Here is a 17,841-nt window from a genome sequence, read left to right on the forward strand (position 1 = left end):
GTGTGGATTTTTCTGGGTTGTGTACAAGGAGAAAGTAATTGTGCTTAGCTGAACTCGGGGAAAAGGAAATTATATGTGACATTTGAGTAAATAATTAAAGTTCCTTTATAGTTTTGATGTAAATCTAGTTTAGAATCAGCATACTCTCCAATAAATAAAGTATTGCTCCAGGAATAGGGTCTAGTAGTTCCTTTGTCTAATTCATGTGTTAATAACCTCTTGGGGGTGAATGTGTGGGGTAGTGGTCAAGCTGCCGCCTGGGATGCCCAATCCCATCCTGGAGCACCCGGGTCAAGTCCTGGCTATGCTGCTTCCTGCTAGTGTGCACTCTGGGAAGGCAGCAGATGACTTGATCTGCTTGGGGGCTTGTCTGGGAGGCCACATTGTGCAGTGGTAGTCACGCGGATTGTCTGGTCTCAGCTGACTGACTAAATCCTCTCATAAAATGTATTCTTCAGGCTTAATGTCTCCTTTATGATGAGGTGTTGACTGTCTGTAACTGACGTTTTTGTTCTTTAGAGATTCTGGAGAGTGATGTGACGCCAGGGACCGTTTTGGTAACAGAAGAAGAACTTAGTAGATGTGTTGAAGATGTGTTTAAGGTTAGTAATTCAACCTAACTAATGTTTTTAGCTAATACTTGGATCTGGTCTTCTAAAATAATTTTGTGTTTCAGCTGCTGTTTCAGGAACTGGAATGACTAATTTTAAGGTCCAAGCTGTAAAATCTTTTTTTAGTGAACAGACCTAAAAAAACACTGAGTTTCATAATTTACTTTTTTCTTTTTAAGATTTATTTTTATTTATTTGAAAGAGTTACAGAGAGAGGTACAGACAGAGACAGTGAGAGGTCTTTCATCCACTGGTTCATTCCCCAGATGTCCACAATGGCCAGAGTTGAGTGATCTGAAGTCAGGAGCCAGGAGTTTCTTCTGGATCCCCAACGTGGTTGCAGGGGCCCAAGGACTTGGGCCATCTTCTGCTGCTTTCCCAGGCCATAGCAGAGAGTGGATCAGAAGAGGAGCAGCTGGGACTCAAACCGGCGCCCATATGGGATGCTGGCACTGCAGGCTGGGGCTTTAACCTGCTGCGCCACAGCACTGGCCCCTCATCATTTACTTTGATTGTTAAAATGGTTTAGATCTCTGATTGCACATCCCACTAGTGAAAGTGTCTTCTGTAGAAATTGGCAGAGGCATTTCCAGCTGTCTAAAGTTGTGCTAATTGTGAATATGCTTTATAACATTTTTATTTTTATTTTATTTATTTATTTATTTATTTGACAGGCAGAGTGGACAGTGAGAGAGAGAGACAGAGAGAAAGGTCTTCCTTTGCCGTTGGTTCACCCTCCAATGGCTGCCGTGGCCGGCGCACCGCACTGATTCGATGGCAGGAGCCAGGTACTTATCCTGGTCTCCCATGGGGTGCAGGGCCCAAGCACTTGGGCCATCCTCACTGCACTCCCAGGCCACAGCAGAGAGCTGGCCTGGAAGAGGGGCAACCGGGACAGAATCTGGCGCCCTGACTGGGACTAGAACCCAGTGTGCCGGCGCCGCAAGGCGGAGGATTAGCCTAGTGAGCCACGGCGCCGGCCTTTTATAACATTTTTAAGAAAATGTTTTATTTGTTTATTTGAATGGCAGAGTAACAGAGAGACAGAGGGGGAGACAGAGAGTTCTTCCATCTGCTGGTTCACTCCCTAAATGGCTACAATGATAGAGACTGGGCCAGACTGAAGCCAGGAGCTTGGAGCTCCATCCGGGTCTCCCATGTGGCTGTCAGGGGCTCAAGTACTTGGGCCATCATCCACTGCTTTCCTAGGTGCATTAACAGGGAGCTGGCTCAAAAGTGAAGCAGCAGGGACTTGAACTGGTACTGTCATCACAAGCAGTGGCTTAAACCACTATACCATAATACCAGCCCCTACTTTATACTGTTTGATAGTAATCACTAGCATAATGAAGTAAGTCTGAATAAGAGAATCCTGCAGATGAAAATGAAAAAATATGTATGATTTGTATGTTCTCTATATTATAATCTTTGTTAAAGGTGTATCTATTTATTTATCTATTTATTTGAGAGAGTTCCAGAGAGAGAAAAGGAAAGAGAGAGATTGATTCCATTCGCTGGTTCACTTTCCAAGTGGCTGCAATGGCCAGGGCTGGACCAGGTTGAAGCCAGGATCCAGGAGCTTCTTCCAGGTCTCCCACCTGGCTGGCAGGGACCCAAGTACTTGGGCTGTCCTGCCCTGTTTAACCTGCTCCACCACAGCCCCTGCCTCTGTAATCATATACATACAGAATATATATTTCTGAACAAAAATGGAATTTGTTTTTGTTAGGGCCAATTGGAGCTGGGATAAATGCTCTTTTTAAAGTTTATCTTGATAATTTATGGTAATATTTTACTATTGAAAATATTTGCATTGGTAGACAGCTTTCAGAATTATATTCTTTTTTTTTTTTCTTTAAAGATTTATTTGTTACTTATGAGATAGGCAGAGTTACAGAGAGGCAGAGAGAGAGAGAGGTCTTCTATCTGCCAGTTCACTCCCCAGATGACTGCAATGGCCAGAGCTGCACCGATCCGAAGCCAGGAGCCAGGAGCTTATTCCAAGTCTCCTACACTGGTGCAGGGCCCCAAGGCCTTGGACCACCTTCTACTTCTTTTCTAGACCATAGCAGAGAGCTGGATCAGAAGTGGAGCAGCCGGGACTTGAACTGGCGCCCATATGGGATGCTGGCACTGCAGGTTGGGGCTTTTCCCTCTACACCACAGCGCTGGTCCCAGGGTTATATTCTTTGTAAAATGATGCATTGGTAGTCCCCCAAATAGTGAAATATGGAGTTGTAATATGACTCAATGATTTCCAAGTGTATACTCAAGGGAAAATGAAAACACAGACATGCAAAACTCATACATATATGTTAGTAACAGCATATTCATAACAACCAGAATGTGGAAATAACCAGAATATCTATCAACCACTGAAGATATAAGCAGATAGAATATATCCATACAGTGGACTGTTTCCAACACTGAAAAGGAATGAAGCATGTATGTACGCTCTACAGCATCAGTAAATACTAACAAGCTAGGAGAGGTGAAGGAAGCCAGACATAAAAGACCACGTGTTGTGTGATCCCATTGACGTGACATGTCCAGATAGGCAAATTCCTAGGAAGCAACGTAGATTCGTGGTCGCCAGAGGCTGGGCCCTGGGCTGGGGAGCTGGGAGTTCTGATGGGTGTCAGGCTTCTTTTTGTGGTGGTAAGGATGTTCTGGAATTAGTGGTGATGGTAGCCCAGTCTCGTGACTGCACTACAAAGCACTGAATTGCACAGTTTTAAGAGTGAGTTATATCGCTTCTCAGCGTTTTGGCTAAGATCAAGTGTAAAAGGGTGAATTATGTGACATCTGAATCTTAGCTCAATAGTAAAATTTATATTCTGTCTTTCTTTTCTACTGCAGCAAATTCAAGTTCAAGAACATTTTTAAAATTTAGTTTTTCAGGAAATAGTTCGAACACTGAAAAAAATTATGAAGGGTAAACACTTGTACAGCCAATACTTAGCTTAGTCCCGTCTGCTCCATTTCCAATCCAGCACTCTGCTAATGTGCCCGGGAAAGCAGCAGAGGATGACCCAAGTCCTTGGGCCCCTGCACCTCTGTGGGAGACCTGGAGGAAGCTTCTGGCTCCTGGCTTCGGATTGGCTTAGCTCTGGCCAAAAAGGCCGTCTGGGGAGTGAACCTGAAGATGGAAGACCCCTCCCTCTCTGTCTCTGCTTCTCCCTGTAACTCTATCTTTCAAATAAGTAAATTGAATCTTTTAATAAAAATTTTTTTAAAGATTTATGTATTTTTTTGAAAGGCAGAATTACACACACAGAGAGAGATTTCATCACTCCCCAAATGGCCCAGGAATTTCACCTGGGTCTCCCACGGAGGTGGCAGGAGCCCAAGCACTTGGGCCATTTTCTACTGCTTTCCTAGGCACATTAGCAGGGCGCTGGTTTGAAAGTAGAGCAGCTGGAAGGCTGGCATTGTGACACAGGGGTAAACCTGCTACCAGTAATGCCAGCATCCCATGTGGGTTCCGGCGTGTGCCTTCTCTGCTTCTCATCCAGCTCCCTGCTAATGGCTTGGGAAGCAGAAGATGGCCCAAGTGTTTGGGCCCCTGCCACCCACTTGGGAGACCTGAAGGATGCTCCTGCATCCTGGTCAGTGCTGGCCATTTTGGCCATCTGGGGAGTGAACTAACAGAATGAGGATCTCACTCTCTCTTCCCCTCTCCCTCCCTCTCTGTAACTCTGATTTTCAAAATAAATAAATAAATTTTTAATAGTTGTTTTATTATTTTTATTTATTTGAAAGGCAGAGTTACAGAGAGGCAGAGGCAGAGAAAGAGGTCTTACATCCACTGGGTCACTCCACAAATGGCTGCAATGGCCAAACCAGACTGGGCCAATCCATAGCCAGGAGCCTGGAGCTTCTTCTAGGTCTCTTATGTGGGTACAAGGGCCCAAGGACTTGGGCCATCTTCTGCAGCTTTCCCAGGCCATAGCAGAGAGTTGGATCAGAAGAGGAGCAGCTAGGACTCGAACCGACGCCCATATGGAATGCCAGCATTGCAGGCAGTGGCTTTACCCACTACGCCACAGTGCTGGCCCCTAGAGTAAATATTTTTTTGTAGATTTAACTAATTGAGGCCGGCACCGCGGCTCAATAGGCTAATCCTCTGCCTGCGGTGCTGGCACACCGGGTTCTAGTCCTGGTCAGGGTACCGGTTCTGTCCCGGTTGCTCCTCTTCCAGTCCAGCTCTCTGCTGTGGCCTGGGAGTGCAGTGGAGGATGGCCCAAGTACTTGGGCCCTGCACCCACATGGGAGACCAGGAGAGGCACTTGGCTCCTGGCTTCAGATTAATGTGGTGTGCCAGCCGCAGCGCGCCAGCCACAGTGGCCGTTGAGGGGTGAACCAACAGAAAAAGGAAGACCTTTCTCTGTCTCTCTCTCTCACTGTTCACTCTGCTTTGCAAAAAAACTAAAACTAAAACAAAAACAAAAACACACATAATTAAGTGATCGAGGGGGCCCGCGCTGTGGTGCAGTGGGTTAAATCCACTGCCTGCAGTGCTGTCATCCTATATGTGCACTGTTCAAGTCCCGGCTGCTCCACTTCTGATCTAGCTCTCTGCTATGGCCTGGAAAAGCAGTAGAAGATGGCCCAAGTCCTTGGGCCCCTGTACCCATGTGGGAGAACCGGAAGAAGCTCCTGGCTCCTGGCTCCTGGCTCCTGGCTTTGGATCAGCTCAGCTCTGGCTGTTGCAGTCATTTGGGGCGTGAACCAGTGGATGGAAGACCTCTTTCTCTCTGGCTCTACCTCTCTTTATAACTCTGTCTTTCAAATAAGTAAAATAAATCTTTAAAAAAAAAAAGGCAACTAATTGAGGTATATGTAAACCATATGCTATAACATGATCAGTTTCAAATATACAATTTATGATTTTTAGTGAGTTCATAAATTGGTGAATTTTAGAGCGTTTTCTCCCTCCATAACGGATCCCTGTGCCATTTATGGTTGCGTCCTGTTCCTATAACTCCAGGCCACCAGCAGCCTGTTGTGTGTGCAGTGGATTTGCCTTTGCGTAGCTACTTTATATCAGGGCATTGTGCCACACTGGTTCTCCTGGGTGTAGCTGCTGTCACTCAGCACAGTGTTTCTGGGATTCATCCAGATTGTTGCACAAATTAGTGTTTTGTCCCTTTTTATTGCTAGATAATATTCCATGTAGAACTATACCACAGTTTGTTTTTCCATTGATCAGTTGATGAAAATTTGGATGTAAAAGTAAACCTTTCTTTTAAAAAACAGCTTTATTGAGATAAAATTAACATGTTATACAATTCACCGACTTAAAGTATACAAACCCATGGCTTTTTTTTTTTTTTTTTTTTATGTGAAAGAGTTACACAGAGAAGGAGAGGCGTAGAGAGAGAGGTCTTCCATCCACTGGTTCACTCCCCAGATGGCTGCAACGGCTGGAGCTGCGCCAATCTGAAGCCAGGGGCCTCTTCCTAGTCTCCCACACAGGGGCCCAAGGACTTGGGCCATCTTCTACTGCTTTCCCAGGCCATAGCAGAGAGCTGGATCGGAAGTGGAGTAGTTGGGACTCGAACCAGTGCCCATACGGGATGCTGCCACTGCAGGTGGCAGGTTTACCTGCTATGCCACAGTGCCGGCCTCAAGCTTTTTTTTTTGTAAAGATTTATTTATGTATTTTAAAGGTAGAGTTGCAGACAGAGGGAGAATCTTTCATTTTTACTCCCCAAATGGCCGCAACAGCAGGGTCTGGGCCAGGCAGAAGCTGGGTTGGAAGCGGAACATCTGGAATTTAAACTGGCGCTCATATGAGATGCTGGCGCTTCTGGCAGCAGCTTTACCTGCTATGCCACAGTGCTGACCCCTCCCCCCGCAAATACCTTTTTTGTATTTTCATAAATTTGCACAAGCATCATTTAAATTTTTTTTGATTTCCAAGGTAGAGAGACACAGAGATATCCCATCTACTGGTTTGCTCCCCAAATACCTGTAACAGCCAAGTCTGAGCTAGGCTGAAGCCGGGAGCCTAGAACTCTTCTGGGTCTCCCACATGGGTGGCAGAGACCCAAATACCTCCAGCCTCCCAGGGGGCACGTGAGCAGGAAGCTAGAATTAGAAGCAGAGCTGAGACTTGAACATAGATACTCTGATATGTGAGGCAGGCACCCCAAGCAGTATCTTAAGTGCTGTACCAAATACCTGCCCCTGTATTCTGTCATTACAACCAGTTTTGGAACATTTCGTTTTCCAAAAAGGAAACCCCACACCACTCAGCCACACTCTCCTGAATTCTTCCCTGCTTCTTCCCTGTGTTCCAGTCCTCGGGTAACTACTTCTGTACTTCCTGTCTCTATAGATTTGCCTACTCTGACCATTTCCTTTTTTTTTTTTTTTTTTAAAGACTTTATTTATTTATTTGAAAGAGATACAGAGGGAAAGAGAGAGTGAGTGAGAGATCTTCCATCTGCTGGTTCATTCCCCAAATGACCACAACGGCCTTGGCTGAGCCAAGATGGAGCCAAGAGCTTCCTCCGGGTCTCCCACATGGGTGCAGGGGCCCAGGCACTTGGGCCATCCTCTGCTGCTTTCCCAGCCACACTAGCAGGAAGCTGGACTAGAAGTGGAGCAGCTGGAACTTGAACCAGTGCCCATATGGGATGCTGGCACTGCAGGCAGAGGCTTAACCTTCTACGCCATAGCATCAGCCCCCTGACTGTTTCCTGTAAATGGAATATAAACATCATACAATATGTGATCTTTTGTGTCTGCCTGTTTTCTCTTAGCTGGATGTGTTAAGATTCATCCACCTTGTAATATGAATCAGAACTTCATTCTGTTTTGTAGTCAAATAGTATTCCATTGTGTTAACACAGTAGCCATATTGATGGACTTTGAGTCTCTGTATCTTGGCTGGCGTAAGTAAAATGGTGTTGTGGACATTCACGCACAAGTTGTTTTGTGTATTTTGACTTCCGTTTGGCGTACATGTAGAATGGAATTACTTGATCATATGTTAACTGTATGTTTAACTGTCTGGGCTACAGCCAAACTTGTTTGCCAAAGTGGCTGCACCGTTCTACCTTTCCATAGTAGAATATGAGGGTGTGGAGTAAATCTAAAGCCATGTTCTTTCAGATAAGAAGGTTTCTGTTTAGTTTTGTTTTAACTTTTCTATATGATAATAGTACATTTGTAGATATAAAAATCGTGCTTAAAATTCAAAATTTGTAGCAGGTGTTTGGCGTAGTAGTGAAGCCACTGCTTGGGAGGTTTGCATCCCATGTTGGATGGAGTGCCTGGATTTGAGTCTTAGCACTGCTTCCAGTTCCAGCTTCCTGCTGATGTCCACCCCGGGAGGCAGAGGTGATGGCTCAAGTAGCTGGGTCCCTGTCAGTCGTGTGGGAGACTCAGACTGAGTCTGTGGCTCTCGGCATCAACCTAGCCAAATGCTAGCTGTTGCAGACATTTGGGAAGTGAAACCAGCAGATGGAAGATCTCTGTCTCTGTCTCTCTGCCTTTCAAATTAAAAGAAAAAAAATTCAAAAATTGTTCTCCATAGCACTCGTTTTATTGGTAAGTTGTAATGTTCACTACCTTTTTGGAATTTCACTATTAAAAAAAAAAAGCTGAGGGGCTGGCTACATGGCCTAGAGGGTAAAACTGCCAGCTGCAGTGCCGGCATCCCGTATGGATGCTGATTCAAGTCCTGGCTGCTCCACTCCCAATCCAACTCTCTGCTATGGACTAGGAAAGCAGTAGAAGATGGCCTGAATCCCTGGGGGCCCTGCACCCACGTGTGAGACCTCGAAGAAGCTCCTGGCTTCAGATCGGCTGAACTCTAGCTGTTGTGGCCATTTGGGGAGTGAAGCAACAGATGGAAAACCTCTCTCTCTCTCTCTCTCTCTCTCTCTCTCTCTCTGCTTCTGCTTCTGCTTCTCTCTAACTCTGCCCCTCAGATAAATAAATTGATCTTTTTTTTTTTTTTTAAACGGTATACCCTTTACAGGGTTGCCCTGGTACACAAATATGGAATCAAATTGCTCATAGACAAAACATGATGGGATGACTTAGTGAGTAAAGTGCTGGTTTTATTTATTTATTTTTAAAGATTTATTTATTTGAAAGGCAGAATTATAGAGAGGTAGAGGCAGAGAGAGAGAGAGAGAGAGATCTTTCATCCACTAGTTCACTCACCAAATGGCCATAATGATTGGAGCCAGGCAGATCTGAAGCCAGGAGCTTGAAGCTTCTTCCAAGGCTCCCACATGGGGGCAGAGGCCCAAGGACCTGGGCCGTCTTCTGCTGCTCTTTCATAGCAGAGAGCTGGATTGGAAGCGAAGCAGCTGGAACTCAAGCTGGCGCCCACAATGGGATGCCAGCACTGCAGGCAGTGGCTTTACCTGCTACACCACAGCACTGGCCCCTAGTTTTATTTTTTTTAATGCTTCATTTATATATTCCTGAAAAGACAGGTCTTATATCAGATTTGAATATTGGTAGGCAAGAGCCTCTCAGATTATAGAAAGATAAGAAATTACGTAGAACCATCAAGAACACCCTGAACTGAAAAGCAAGATTCCACTGAGTTTCAGAAAAATTCTCTTTAATCCATCCCATCAAAGAAAATTGAGATGAGAAACTGTTAAATGGTTGGGTGTAGAATGTCAGAAAGACTTGAAAGCATGGTCAGGCTGGGGTGGGGCTAATCAAGTCTAAAGTTTGACACAGGCTGCTCATAGTAACCCTTGGAAGACAGTGGACTGCCTTTATAGGAAAAAGAAAATGAAATAGGGAATTAGCCTCTAACACACACACACACACACACACACAGATTCATATTGTGAATCCTCCAATTGTCACTCCCACAGAGAGGGAGGAACCCCCTCCTAGGTTGGTGAACAGTTCAGTGAATTTAAAACCTCCTGCATGTTGTAGACACTTGATTAATAGCACCAAGCATTAGGATTATTCTGGAACCAAGGAGGGGTGTAGCAGGGTAATTATTCTCCCTCCAAGGTTTTGGCAGCCCAGCTGCAGTTGGAAAACAGAGGAAATGTGTATGTTGGAGGAAAATGGTAAACACTGTGTAGAACTGAGCAACAAAGGATGTGTTGTCTCCATTAACTTTCTGCTAATGCGAAATGACAGAGTGCGGCTCAAAGGCAGGAAATAAGCAAAACATCTGGGCTGGGTGAATTGATACAGCAACTCCCTGAGTAACAAGAGGGTATTTAATTTTAGAGAGGCATTTGGGAACGTGGCCAGCTCTGTTTTTTTCTTCCCGTCTCTCTTTTCTGTGTTTATTAGCAGACTTATTGAATATACATAACTTACAGTCCATCCATTAAAAGAGTATAGCTCAGTGACTTTTAGTATACTTATAGGGTTTTACACCCACCATCACAATCTATTTTAGAATATTTTTCTCAAAACTCCCTCTCTCAAAGAAACCTCATATCCATTTAGCTGTCATTGCCCATTCTCACCACTCTGTCGTGAGCCCCAGGCAGCTACTACTCTGCTTTCTGTCTCTGTAGATTTGTCTGCTCTGCTCTGGACTTCCCCTGTTAGTACAATATGTTGTCTTTTCTTTTCTTTTCTTTTCTTTTTTTTTTTTTGAAGATTTATTTATTTATTTGTAAGTCAGTTACACAGAGAGAGGAGAGGCAGAGAAAGAGGTCTTCCATCCACTGGTTCACTCCCCAGTTGGCTGCAACTGCTGGAGCTGTGCCTATCCAAAGCCAGAAACCTGGAGTCTCCCACGTGGATGCAGGGGCCCAAGAACTTGGGCCATCTTCTGCTGCTTTCCGTGGCCATAGTAGAGAGCTGGATTGGAAGTGGAGCAGCCGGGACTCGAACTGGCACCCATATGGGATGCCAGCACTGCAGACAGTGGCTTTATCCACTGCACCACAGCACCAGCCTGTTTTTTTTTTTTTTTTTTAAGAGTTATTTGTTTATTTGAAAGATGGAGTTACAGAGAAAGAGTGCACATGAGAGAGTGAGAACTTCTGTCAGCTCGTTCACTCCCCAATTTGCTGCAACGGCCGGAGCTGGGCTGACCTGAAGGCAGGAGCCAGTAGCTTCTTCCTGGTCCCCTGTGTGGGTACAGTGGCCCAAGCTCTTAGGCCATCTTCCACTGCTTTCCCAGGTGCTTTAGCAGGGATCTGGGATTGGAAGGGGAGCAGCCAAGACACGAACTGACACCTATATGAGATGCCAGCACTGCAGGTGGCGGCTTAACCTGCTGTGCTATAGCACTGGCCCCAATTTCCTTACATTCTGTCCAACACTCATTATTACCTGTTTCTGTCCTGCTAAGTCGTATAGGATCTCATAGTGATTTTTACCTACCTTTCCCTGATGGCTATGGATACAGGCTTTTCATGTACTGTGCCCATTTGCATCTTTTTGGGAGAAATGTGTGAGCTCCTTTGTCACTGTTAAGTTGGGTTATGCGTGTTTTTGTTACTGATGGTTTGAGGGCTGGGACTCCTGACTGAGAATCTCGCCATTCAGTCTCCTCACAGGTCCTTCCCTGCCCTCCCCGTGGAAAACGAGCCTTGTGGTCCCCAACCTGCTCTCACCTTGGCCTGGCATCTTGCTTTGGAGCTTTAGGTCTGATTTCTGTTGATGCCTTGCTTGGCATTTCCAGTTTGACATCCGGTGTGTGTGTGTCGTCCCAGCCTCCTCCAGCTGCTGACTCCGGCCGTGCACTGCCCTAGAGCCCAGAGTTCCTCGGAGCCAGCTACTTCTTTGCTTTGCACACAGTCATGCTCAGGCTGGTTGTCTGATCTTTTCAAGGCCGAGGTAGGGAAATGGTGTTGTGGCACTGTGCTTTAGGCCACTGTTTGTGAAGGTGGCATCTCATATCAGGGCAATGGTTCAAGTCCCACAGGCACCACTTCTGATCCAGCTCCTTGCTAATGTGCCTGGGAAAGCGGCAGAGGATTGCCCAAATGTTTGGACCCTTGGCACCTATGTGGGAGACCCAGATGGGTTCCAGGTTCCTGGCTTTGACTAGGCCCTGCCCTGGCCTTAGTGGCCATCTGGGGAGTGAACCAGCAGATGAAAGATCTCTTGGTCTCTCTCTCCTTTTCTGTCACTCTGCCTTTCAAATAAATAAATCTTTTTTTTAAGACCATACCAGAATTAGAAATAAAAGATTAGGGGCTGGTGCTGGGGTGTTGCAGGTAAAGCTACTACCTGTAGTACCAGCAATCCCATATAGGTGCCAGTTTGAATCCCAGATGCTTCACTTCCAATCTAGCTCTCTGCTATGGCCTGGGAAAGCAGTGGAAAATGGCCCAAGTCCTTGGGCCCCTGCACCCATATGGGAGACCCAGAAGATGCTCCTGGCTTCAGATTGGCCCAACTCCAGCCATTGCAACCATTTGGGGAGTAAAACAGCAGGCAAAAGACCTCTCTCTCTCTCTCTCTCTCTCTCTCTCTCTCTCTCTCTCTCTCTCTCTCTCTTTCTCTCTCGCTCTGCCTCTGCTTCTCTGTAACTCTACCTTTCAAATAAATAAATAAATCTTTAGTGAGAGCTTCTTCCAGGTCTCCCACATGGGTGCAGGGACCCAAGAACTTGGGCCATCCTCTCTTGCTTTCTCAGGCCATAATAGAGAGCTGGATTAGAAGTGGAGTAGCCAGGACTTGAACCGATACCCATATGGGATGCTGGCATTGCAGGCAACAGCTTTACCTGCTATGCCACAGTGCTGGGCCCGCAAGGTGTGTTGAGGCCGCTGTGTGCTGTACACTTTCTTTAAAAGGCAAGGATCATGTGTTAGAAAGGCCTTAAAATATGAGCACATTTGAAGTTTAAAGGACCGCGCCCTCAGCCCTGTGAGTGGGGTCTGACGGTGGGAGCAGTCCCCAGGCTGGGCTGCTTCACACGTGGCGGGGGTAGAGCAGCGTGGTCAGGAATACTGTGCAGTGCTGGAGGAGGTGGCTTCGTCTGTGGGTGTGTGAGCAGGCCCTAGTGAAACCAGAAGGAAAACTCAGCGTAGTATTTGTGCTTCGTCTGCATAAATACTTCTCACCTTCCTCTGTCTGGTAGAATTAGCTGAGCCACCAAGGGGCCCTGTTGCTCAAATGACCTTTAGGGCAGTGCTTCCCTGCTGTCTGTCCTCTGACTCTGAGTGTCTGTGCCCCGTCTCTGCTAGGGGAGAAAGTACGGGGGTGTATGTTTGGCTGCAGATGTGGAAAGAGGCCCAGAGCACACAGGGACTGCTTTTGGGACAGAGTGGGAGAACTGCAATTCTTTTGTATTTATTGTTTTCTATTTATTTTACTTAACTCAAAACACAGAGAGACAGACAGAGATCTGCCCACTGCCTCATTCCCCAGCTGCCTGCAATAGCTTGGAGCCGGGCCAGGCTGAATCCAGGGGCCAGTTATGCAGTTCATGTCTCCCAGGTGGGTGGCATGGACCCAACCACTTGAACCGTCACCCACTGCCTCCCAGGTACACATTACAAGGAAGCTGGAGTTGGGAGCAGAGCTGAGATTTCAGCCCAGCACTCAGATGTGGGTGCAGATGTCCCAGTTAGCATCTAACGCGCTGAACCAAATGCCTACCTCAGTTCTTTATTTGGACATTCTCTTGCCGTTATGAGCCTGGCCAGGTTCTGAGGCAGGAAAAATGCTTCATTTTAGTATTCTTCACAGTCCTTGCCTAAGACTTCCTGAAAGCAGGAACGACCAGGAGATACTTAATGAGTTTATTTTCTACAGTCTGATTTCCATTTTATCTCTCTCTTTCCAGATTCAGGAAATCTTGACTTTAATTATCCAAGTCTTTGCCCACATCAAATCTGAGCGAATTTCTAATTACAGTTACTCTGTCAGATTGGGCATTTGACTCCTCTTCCTGAATCTTTAATTAGTTTTACAGAGCGAATTCAAAGAATAGAATTGGGTACTGGAAGACCCTTTAGAAATGACTTAGCATAAGCCCTCCTGTTCTGAATAGACCTTTCAGTCGTCCCCTGTCTGAGAGGACCTGGTTCAGGGTACCCCCAAAGAGTCCAAAATCCACAGATGTGCATGTCCCTTATAGAAAATAGCATAGTATTTGCTGGTAACCTATGTGTTCCTCTCATGAGAGCATTTTTATTTATTTATTTATTTGAAAGAGTTACAGAGAGACAGAAAGGTCTTCCATCCACTGGTTTACTCCCCAGATGGCCACAATGGCTGGAGCTGCACTGATTGGAAGCCAGGAGCCAGGAGCTTCTTTCAGGTCTCCCATGTGGGTACAAAGACTCAAGGACTTGGACCATCTTGTACTGCTATCCCAGGTCATAGCAGAGAGCTGGATCAGAAGAGGGACTCGAACTGGCACCCATATGGGATGCTGGCGCTTTAGTCGGTGGCTTTACTTGCTATGCCACAGCACCAGCTCCAAGAGTGTGTCTTAAATCATCTCTATAATACTTAGCAATACCTAATACAAGGTAAATGGTATGTAAATGGACTTTTTTTTTAAAAAGATTTATTTATTGATTTGAAAGGCAGAGTTAGAGAGAAGGAGAGGTAGAGAGAGAGAGAGAGAGGTTTTCCTTTTTTTTTTTATTTGACAGATAGAGTTAGACAGTGCAAGAGAGAGAGAGAAAGGTCTTCCTTCCGTTGTTCACCCCCCAAATGGCCGCTAATGGCTGGAGCTATGCTGATCTGAAGCCAGGAGCCAGGTGATTCTTCCTCGTCTCCCATGCGGGTGCAGGTGCCCAAGCACTTGGGCCATTCTCCACTGCCCTCCCGGGCTACAGCAGAGAGCTGGACTGGAAGAGGAGCAACTGGGACCAGAACCCGGTGCCCATATGGGATGCCAGTGCCGCAGGCAGAGGATTAGCCAAGTGAGCCACAGCGCCAGCCCGAGAGAGGTTTTCCATCTGCTGGTTCATTCCCCAGGTGGCTGCAATCTGGAGCTGCGCTGATCCAAAGGCAGGAGCCAGGAGCTTCTTCTGGCCTTCTATGTGGGTTCAGGGGACAAGGACTTGGGCCCTCTTCTACTGCTTTCCCAGGCCATAGCAGAGAGCTGGATGAGAAGTGGAGCAACTGTGACTGGAACTGGTGCGCATATGGGATGTGGCACTGCAGGCGGTGGCTTTACCTGCTACACCACAGCACTGGCCCCATAAATGGACTTTTTAAGGACATTGTGTTTAGGAAATAATGAGAAAGAAAAAAATCTATACATATTCAGTACAGATGTAATTTTAATTTTTTAAATCTATTTTATTTGAGATAAAGAAAAAAAATAACCGAGTAAGAGAGATCTCCCAGCCACTGTTGTACTCCCCAGATGCATGGGAGCCAGGAACTCCATTCAGATTCCTATGTGGGTAGCAGAGACCCAGCTACTGGAGACATCACCGTTGCCTCCCAGGGTGCACATTAGAAGGAGCTGGGACCCAGAGCAGAGCTGGGACTGGAGCCCAGGCCCCCCTCATATTGGATGCAAGGGTCCTAAGTGGTGTCTCAAACCACTGTGCCAAATACTCACTCCAATAGGTGTAATGTTGTTTTTTGAAGATTTATTTATTTACTTGAAAGTCAGAGTTACACAGAGAGAGAAGGAGAGGCAGAGAGAGGGCGGGGAGGGTCTTTTATTCACTGGTTCACTCCCCAGTTGGCTGCAACAACTGGAGCTGTGCCTATCCAAAGCCAGGAGCCAGGAGCTTCTTCTGGGTCTCCCACATGGGTGCAGGGGCACAAGGACTTGGGTCATCTTCTACTGCTTTCCTAGGCCACGGCAGAGAGCTGAATCAGAAGTGGAGCAGCCAGGACTTGAACTGGCGCCCATATGGGATGCTGGCACCACAGGTGGTGGTTTTACCTGCTACACAACAGTGCCAGCCCCCCAACAGGTTTGATTTAAAAAAAATTTTTTTTTGAGGATTGGCCTTGTGGCACAATGGGTTATGCCACCACCTGTGCCACCAGCATCCCATATGAGCACCTAGTCTCGGCTGCTTCACTTCTGATCCAGCTCCCTGCTAATAGACCTGGGAAACCAGTGGAAGATGGCGCAAATGTTTGGGCTGCTATACCCGCGTGGGAGACCCAACAGAGTTCCTGGCTCCTGGCTTCGGCCTGGTGCAACCCTGGCTATTGCAGCCATTTGGAGAATGAACCAACAGATGGAAGATCTCTCTCTCTCTCTCTCTCTGATATTTGCATCTGTGACAAATTTAATGCAAACGGCTTTATAGTGAGAAGTCTCTCTTTTACCTTTGGCCTTCCCTAAGGAAATCATTCTTTCTGGAAATTTCCATCTATACCTGAACCATGACCTTGAGTTACAGTCGAAGGAAATACCCTTCAAAGCAGCAGGGGCTGCAGGTGTTAGGTTTCCGACGGCTCCCCAGCCAGGGCTCTGGCGCAGAGTACTGGGGAGTGCTGGACCTGTGAGCCACGCAGACCTGGGTCGGAACCTGGCTGCACGCCTGTTGTCAGTGTGATATCAGACAGGAGCGTCTGGTCAGGTCGTAGCACCTATGGCACAGAAGTGCCCACAAAACTGTCAGTTGCCTTTTGGCTCAAGGAAACTTTTTTTAAAAAAAAGATTCATTTTGTGCAATATGTTCTGAAAGCGTGCGCAGTCCAAAATACTTGCTATGTTAGGTAACTTGCCTTGTTCTTTTTGTTCTCACGAGCCTTACACGCACCCAGCGAGTGCACGAGGAGTTCTGGAGCACTGCTAGCCGGGCTCGCTGGCATGCCTGCGAGGGCGGTGCTCGGCGGTGCCAGCCTTGGCTGGGGTGATCAGGTGCCAGCCCGGGGTGACCTCCAGCGCAAGAATCAGTCTGTTGGATTCCGATAGGCTCCTCGTGCTTGTGTTTCTACACGTGCACTTCCTGTGAAAGACAAGGAAGAAGACAATGCCACCCACAGTAGCATCAAACCTAATAAAGATTTAGAAATAAATTCAGCATTTTCACAGAGCTTATAGTGTACAGAATGTTTTAGCACGGATTATCTTACTTGGTCCTTATACCAAACGCTTAATGCTTACATTATACATGAGAAAACTGAGACTGAAATTGATCTAAATGCTGTATCTGTGTTCACTCTCTCAGTGTGTGCTTTTGGGTAATCACAGCGGTGCCAGAGACAAAACCCACAGCCCCGTAAGCTGCTTCCTGAATTCCTGGTGCTCCCCTGCCCCCTCCATGGGGATCTCCAAGGGACACACTTAGCAAAGCACTGGAGTCTGTGACATGAGAGGGGGCGTGCGTGAGGACTCCCTTCTGTTTTATTTGCTGTGAAGCAGAAACCATGTTTACCTCTTTTTTTTTTTTTTTTTTAAGATTTATTTTATTTATTTGAAAGAGTTACAGAGAGAGACAGAGAGAGTCCTTCCATCCACTGATTCATTCCCCAAATGGCTTTAATGGTTGGAACTGGGCTGATCTGAAGCCAGGAGCTAAGAGCTTCTTCCAGGTCTCCCACGTGGGTGCCAGGGCCCAAGCACTTGGGGATCTTCCGCTGCTTCTCCAGGCCATTAGCAGAGAGCTGGATTGGAAATGGAGCAGCCATAACCTGACCTGGATGACCCGCTATACCACAGCGCCAGCCCCCTCCCCGCCCCACGTTTATTCCTCATACTTAGGACCATTGCGATTCCTCTATTTTCTTTCACTGGAAGTTTAAATCTCTGGTTAACCCTTCCAGAGCCACCCCATCCTCCAGCTGTTGGTGACAGACGCTGAGCGAGCCAGTGTGGAGTCCAGCGTTCCTTTGTTCACTCTGCTGTCCCTGCCATGCTGCAGTGCACGGGTTCTATTCAGTTGGCACTGACCGAATAGTCTCTAACTACAGCGTTAACAACCATGGCAAAAGAGGAAATGAGGGATTGTGACTTTCCACAGGAATAGAGAAAATGAACAGCAGTCTACTTTGTTCATTCATTTTTTTTAATAGATTTATTTATTTGACAGGCAGAGTGACAGGGAGGGACAGAGATATCTTCTATCTGCTGGTTCACTCCTAAGTTGCTGCAATGATCAGAGCTGGTGCAGGCCTAAGCCAAGATTCTGGAACTCCATCCAGGTCTTCCAGGTGGATGATAGGGTCCCAAGTAGATGGGCCATGTCATGCTACCTTCCCAGGGATGTTAGCAAGGAGCTCCCACTTCTAATGATGTGGGCTGCTGGCGCCACAAGCAGCCGTGTAACCCACTGCATCACAACACCAGCCCCCCACTCCTCTATTTGCTTCAGTCACAAAGACGTTT

The 17,841-nt window shown here is 46.7% G+C and overlaps 1 protein-coding gene across 1 annotated transcript in view; it reads left to right on the forward strand.

Moving 5' to 3' along the window:
• TANGO6 (transport and golgi organization 6 homolog) overlaps positions 1-17,841 on the forward strand; it is a 203,248-nt gene that overhangs the window by 18,950 nt on the left and 166,457 nt on the right. The window contains exon 7 of the mRNA XM_070062636.2: positions 520-602. Within this exon, the coding sequence (XP_069918737.2) occupies positions 520-602 (83 nt within the window). The remainder of the gene's footprint in view (positions 1-519; positions 603-17,841) is intronic.

The sequence above is a fragment of the Oryctolagus cuniculus genome, chromosome 18 (genome assembly GCF_051225735.1).
Source record: "Oryctolagus cuniculus isolate XC-2025 breed Fujian yellow rabbit chromosome 18, ASM5122573v1, whole genome shotgun sequence".
Taxonomy (NCBI): domain Eukaryota; kingdom Metazoa; phylum Chordata; class Mammalia; order Lagomorpha; family Leporidae; genus Oryctolagus; species Oryctolagus cuniculus.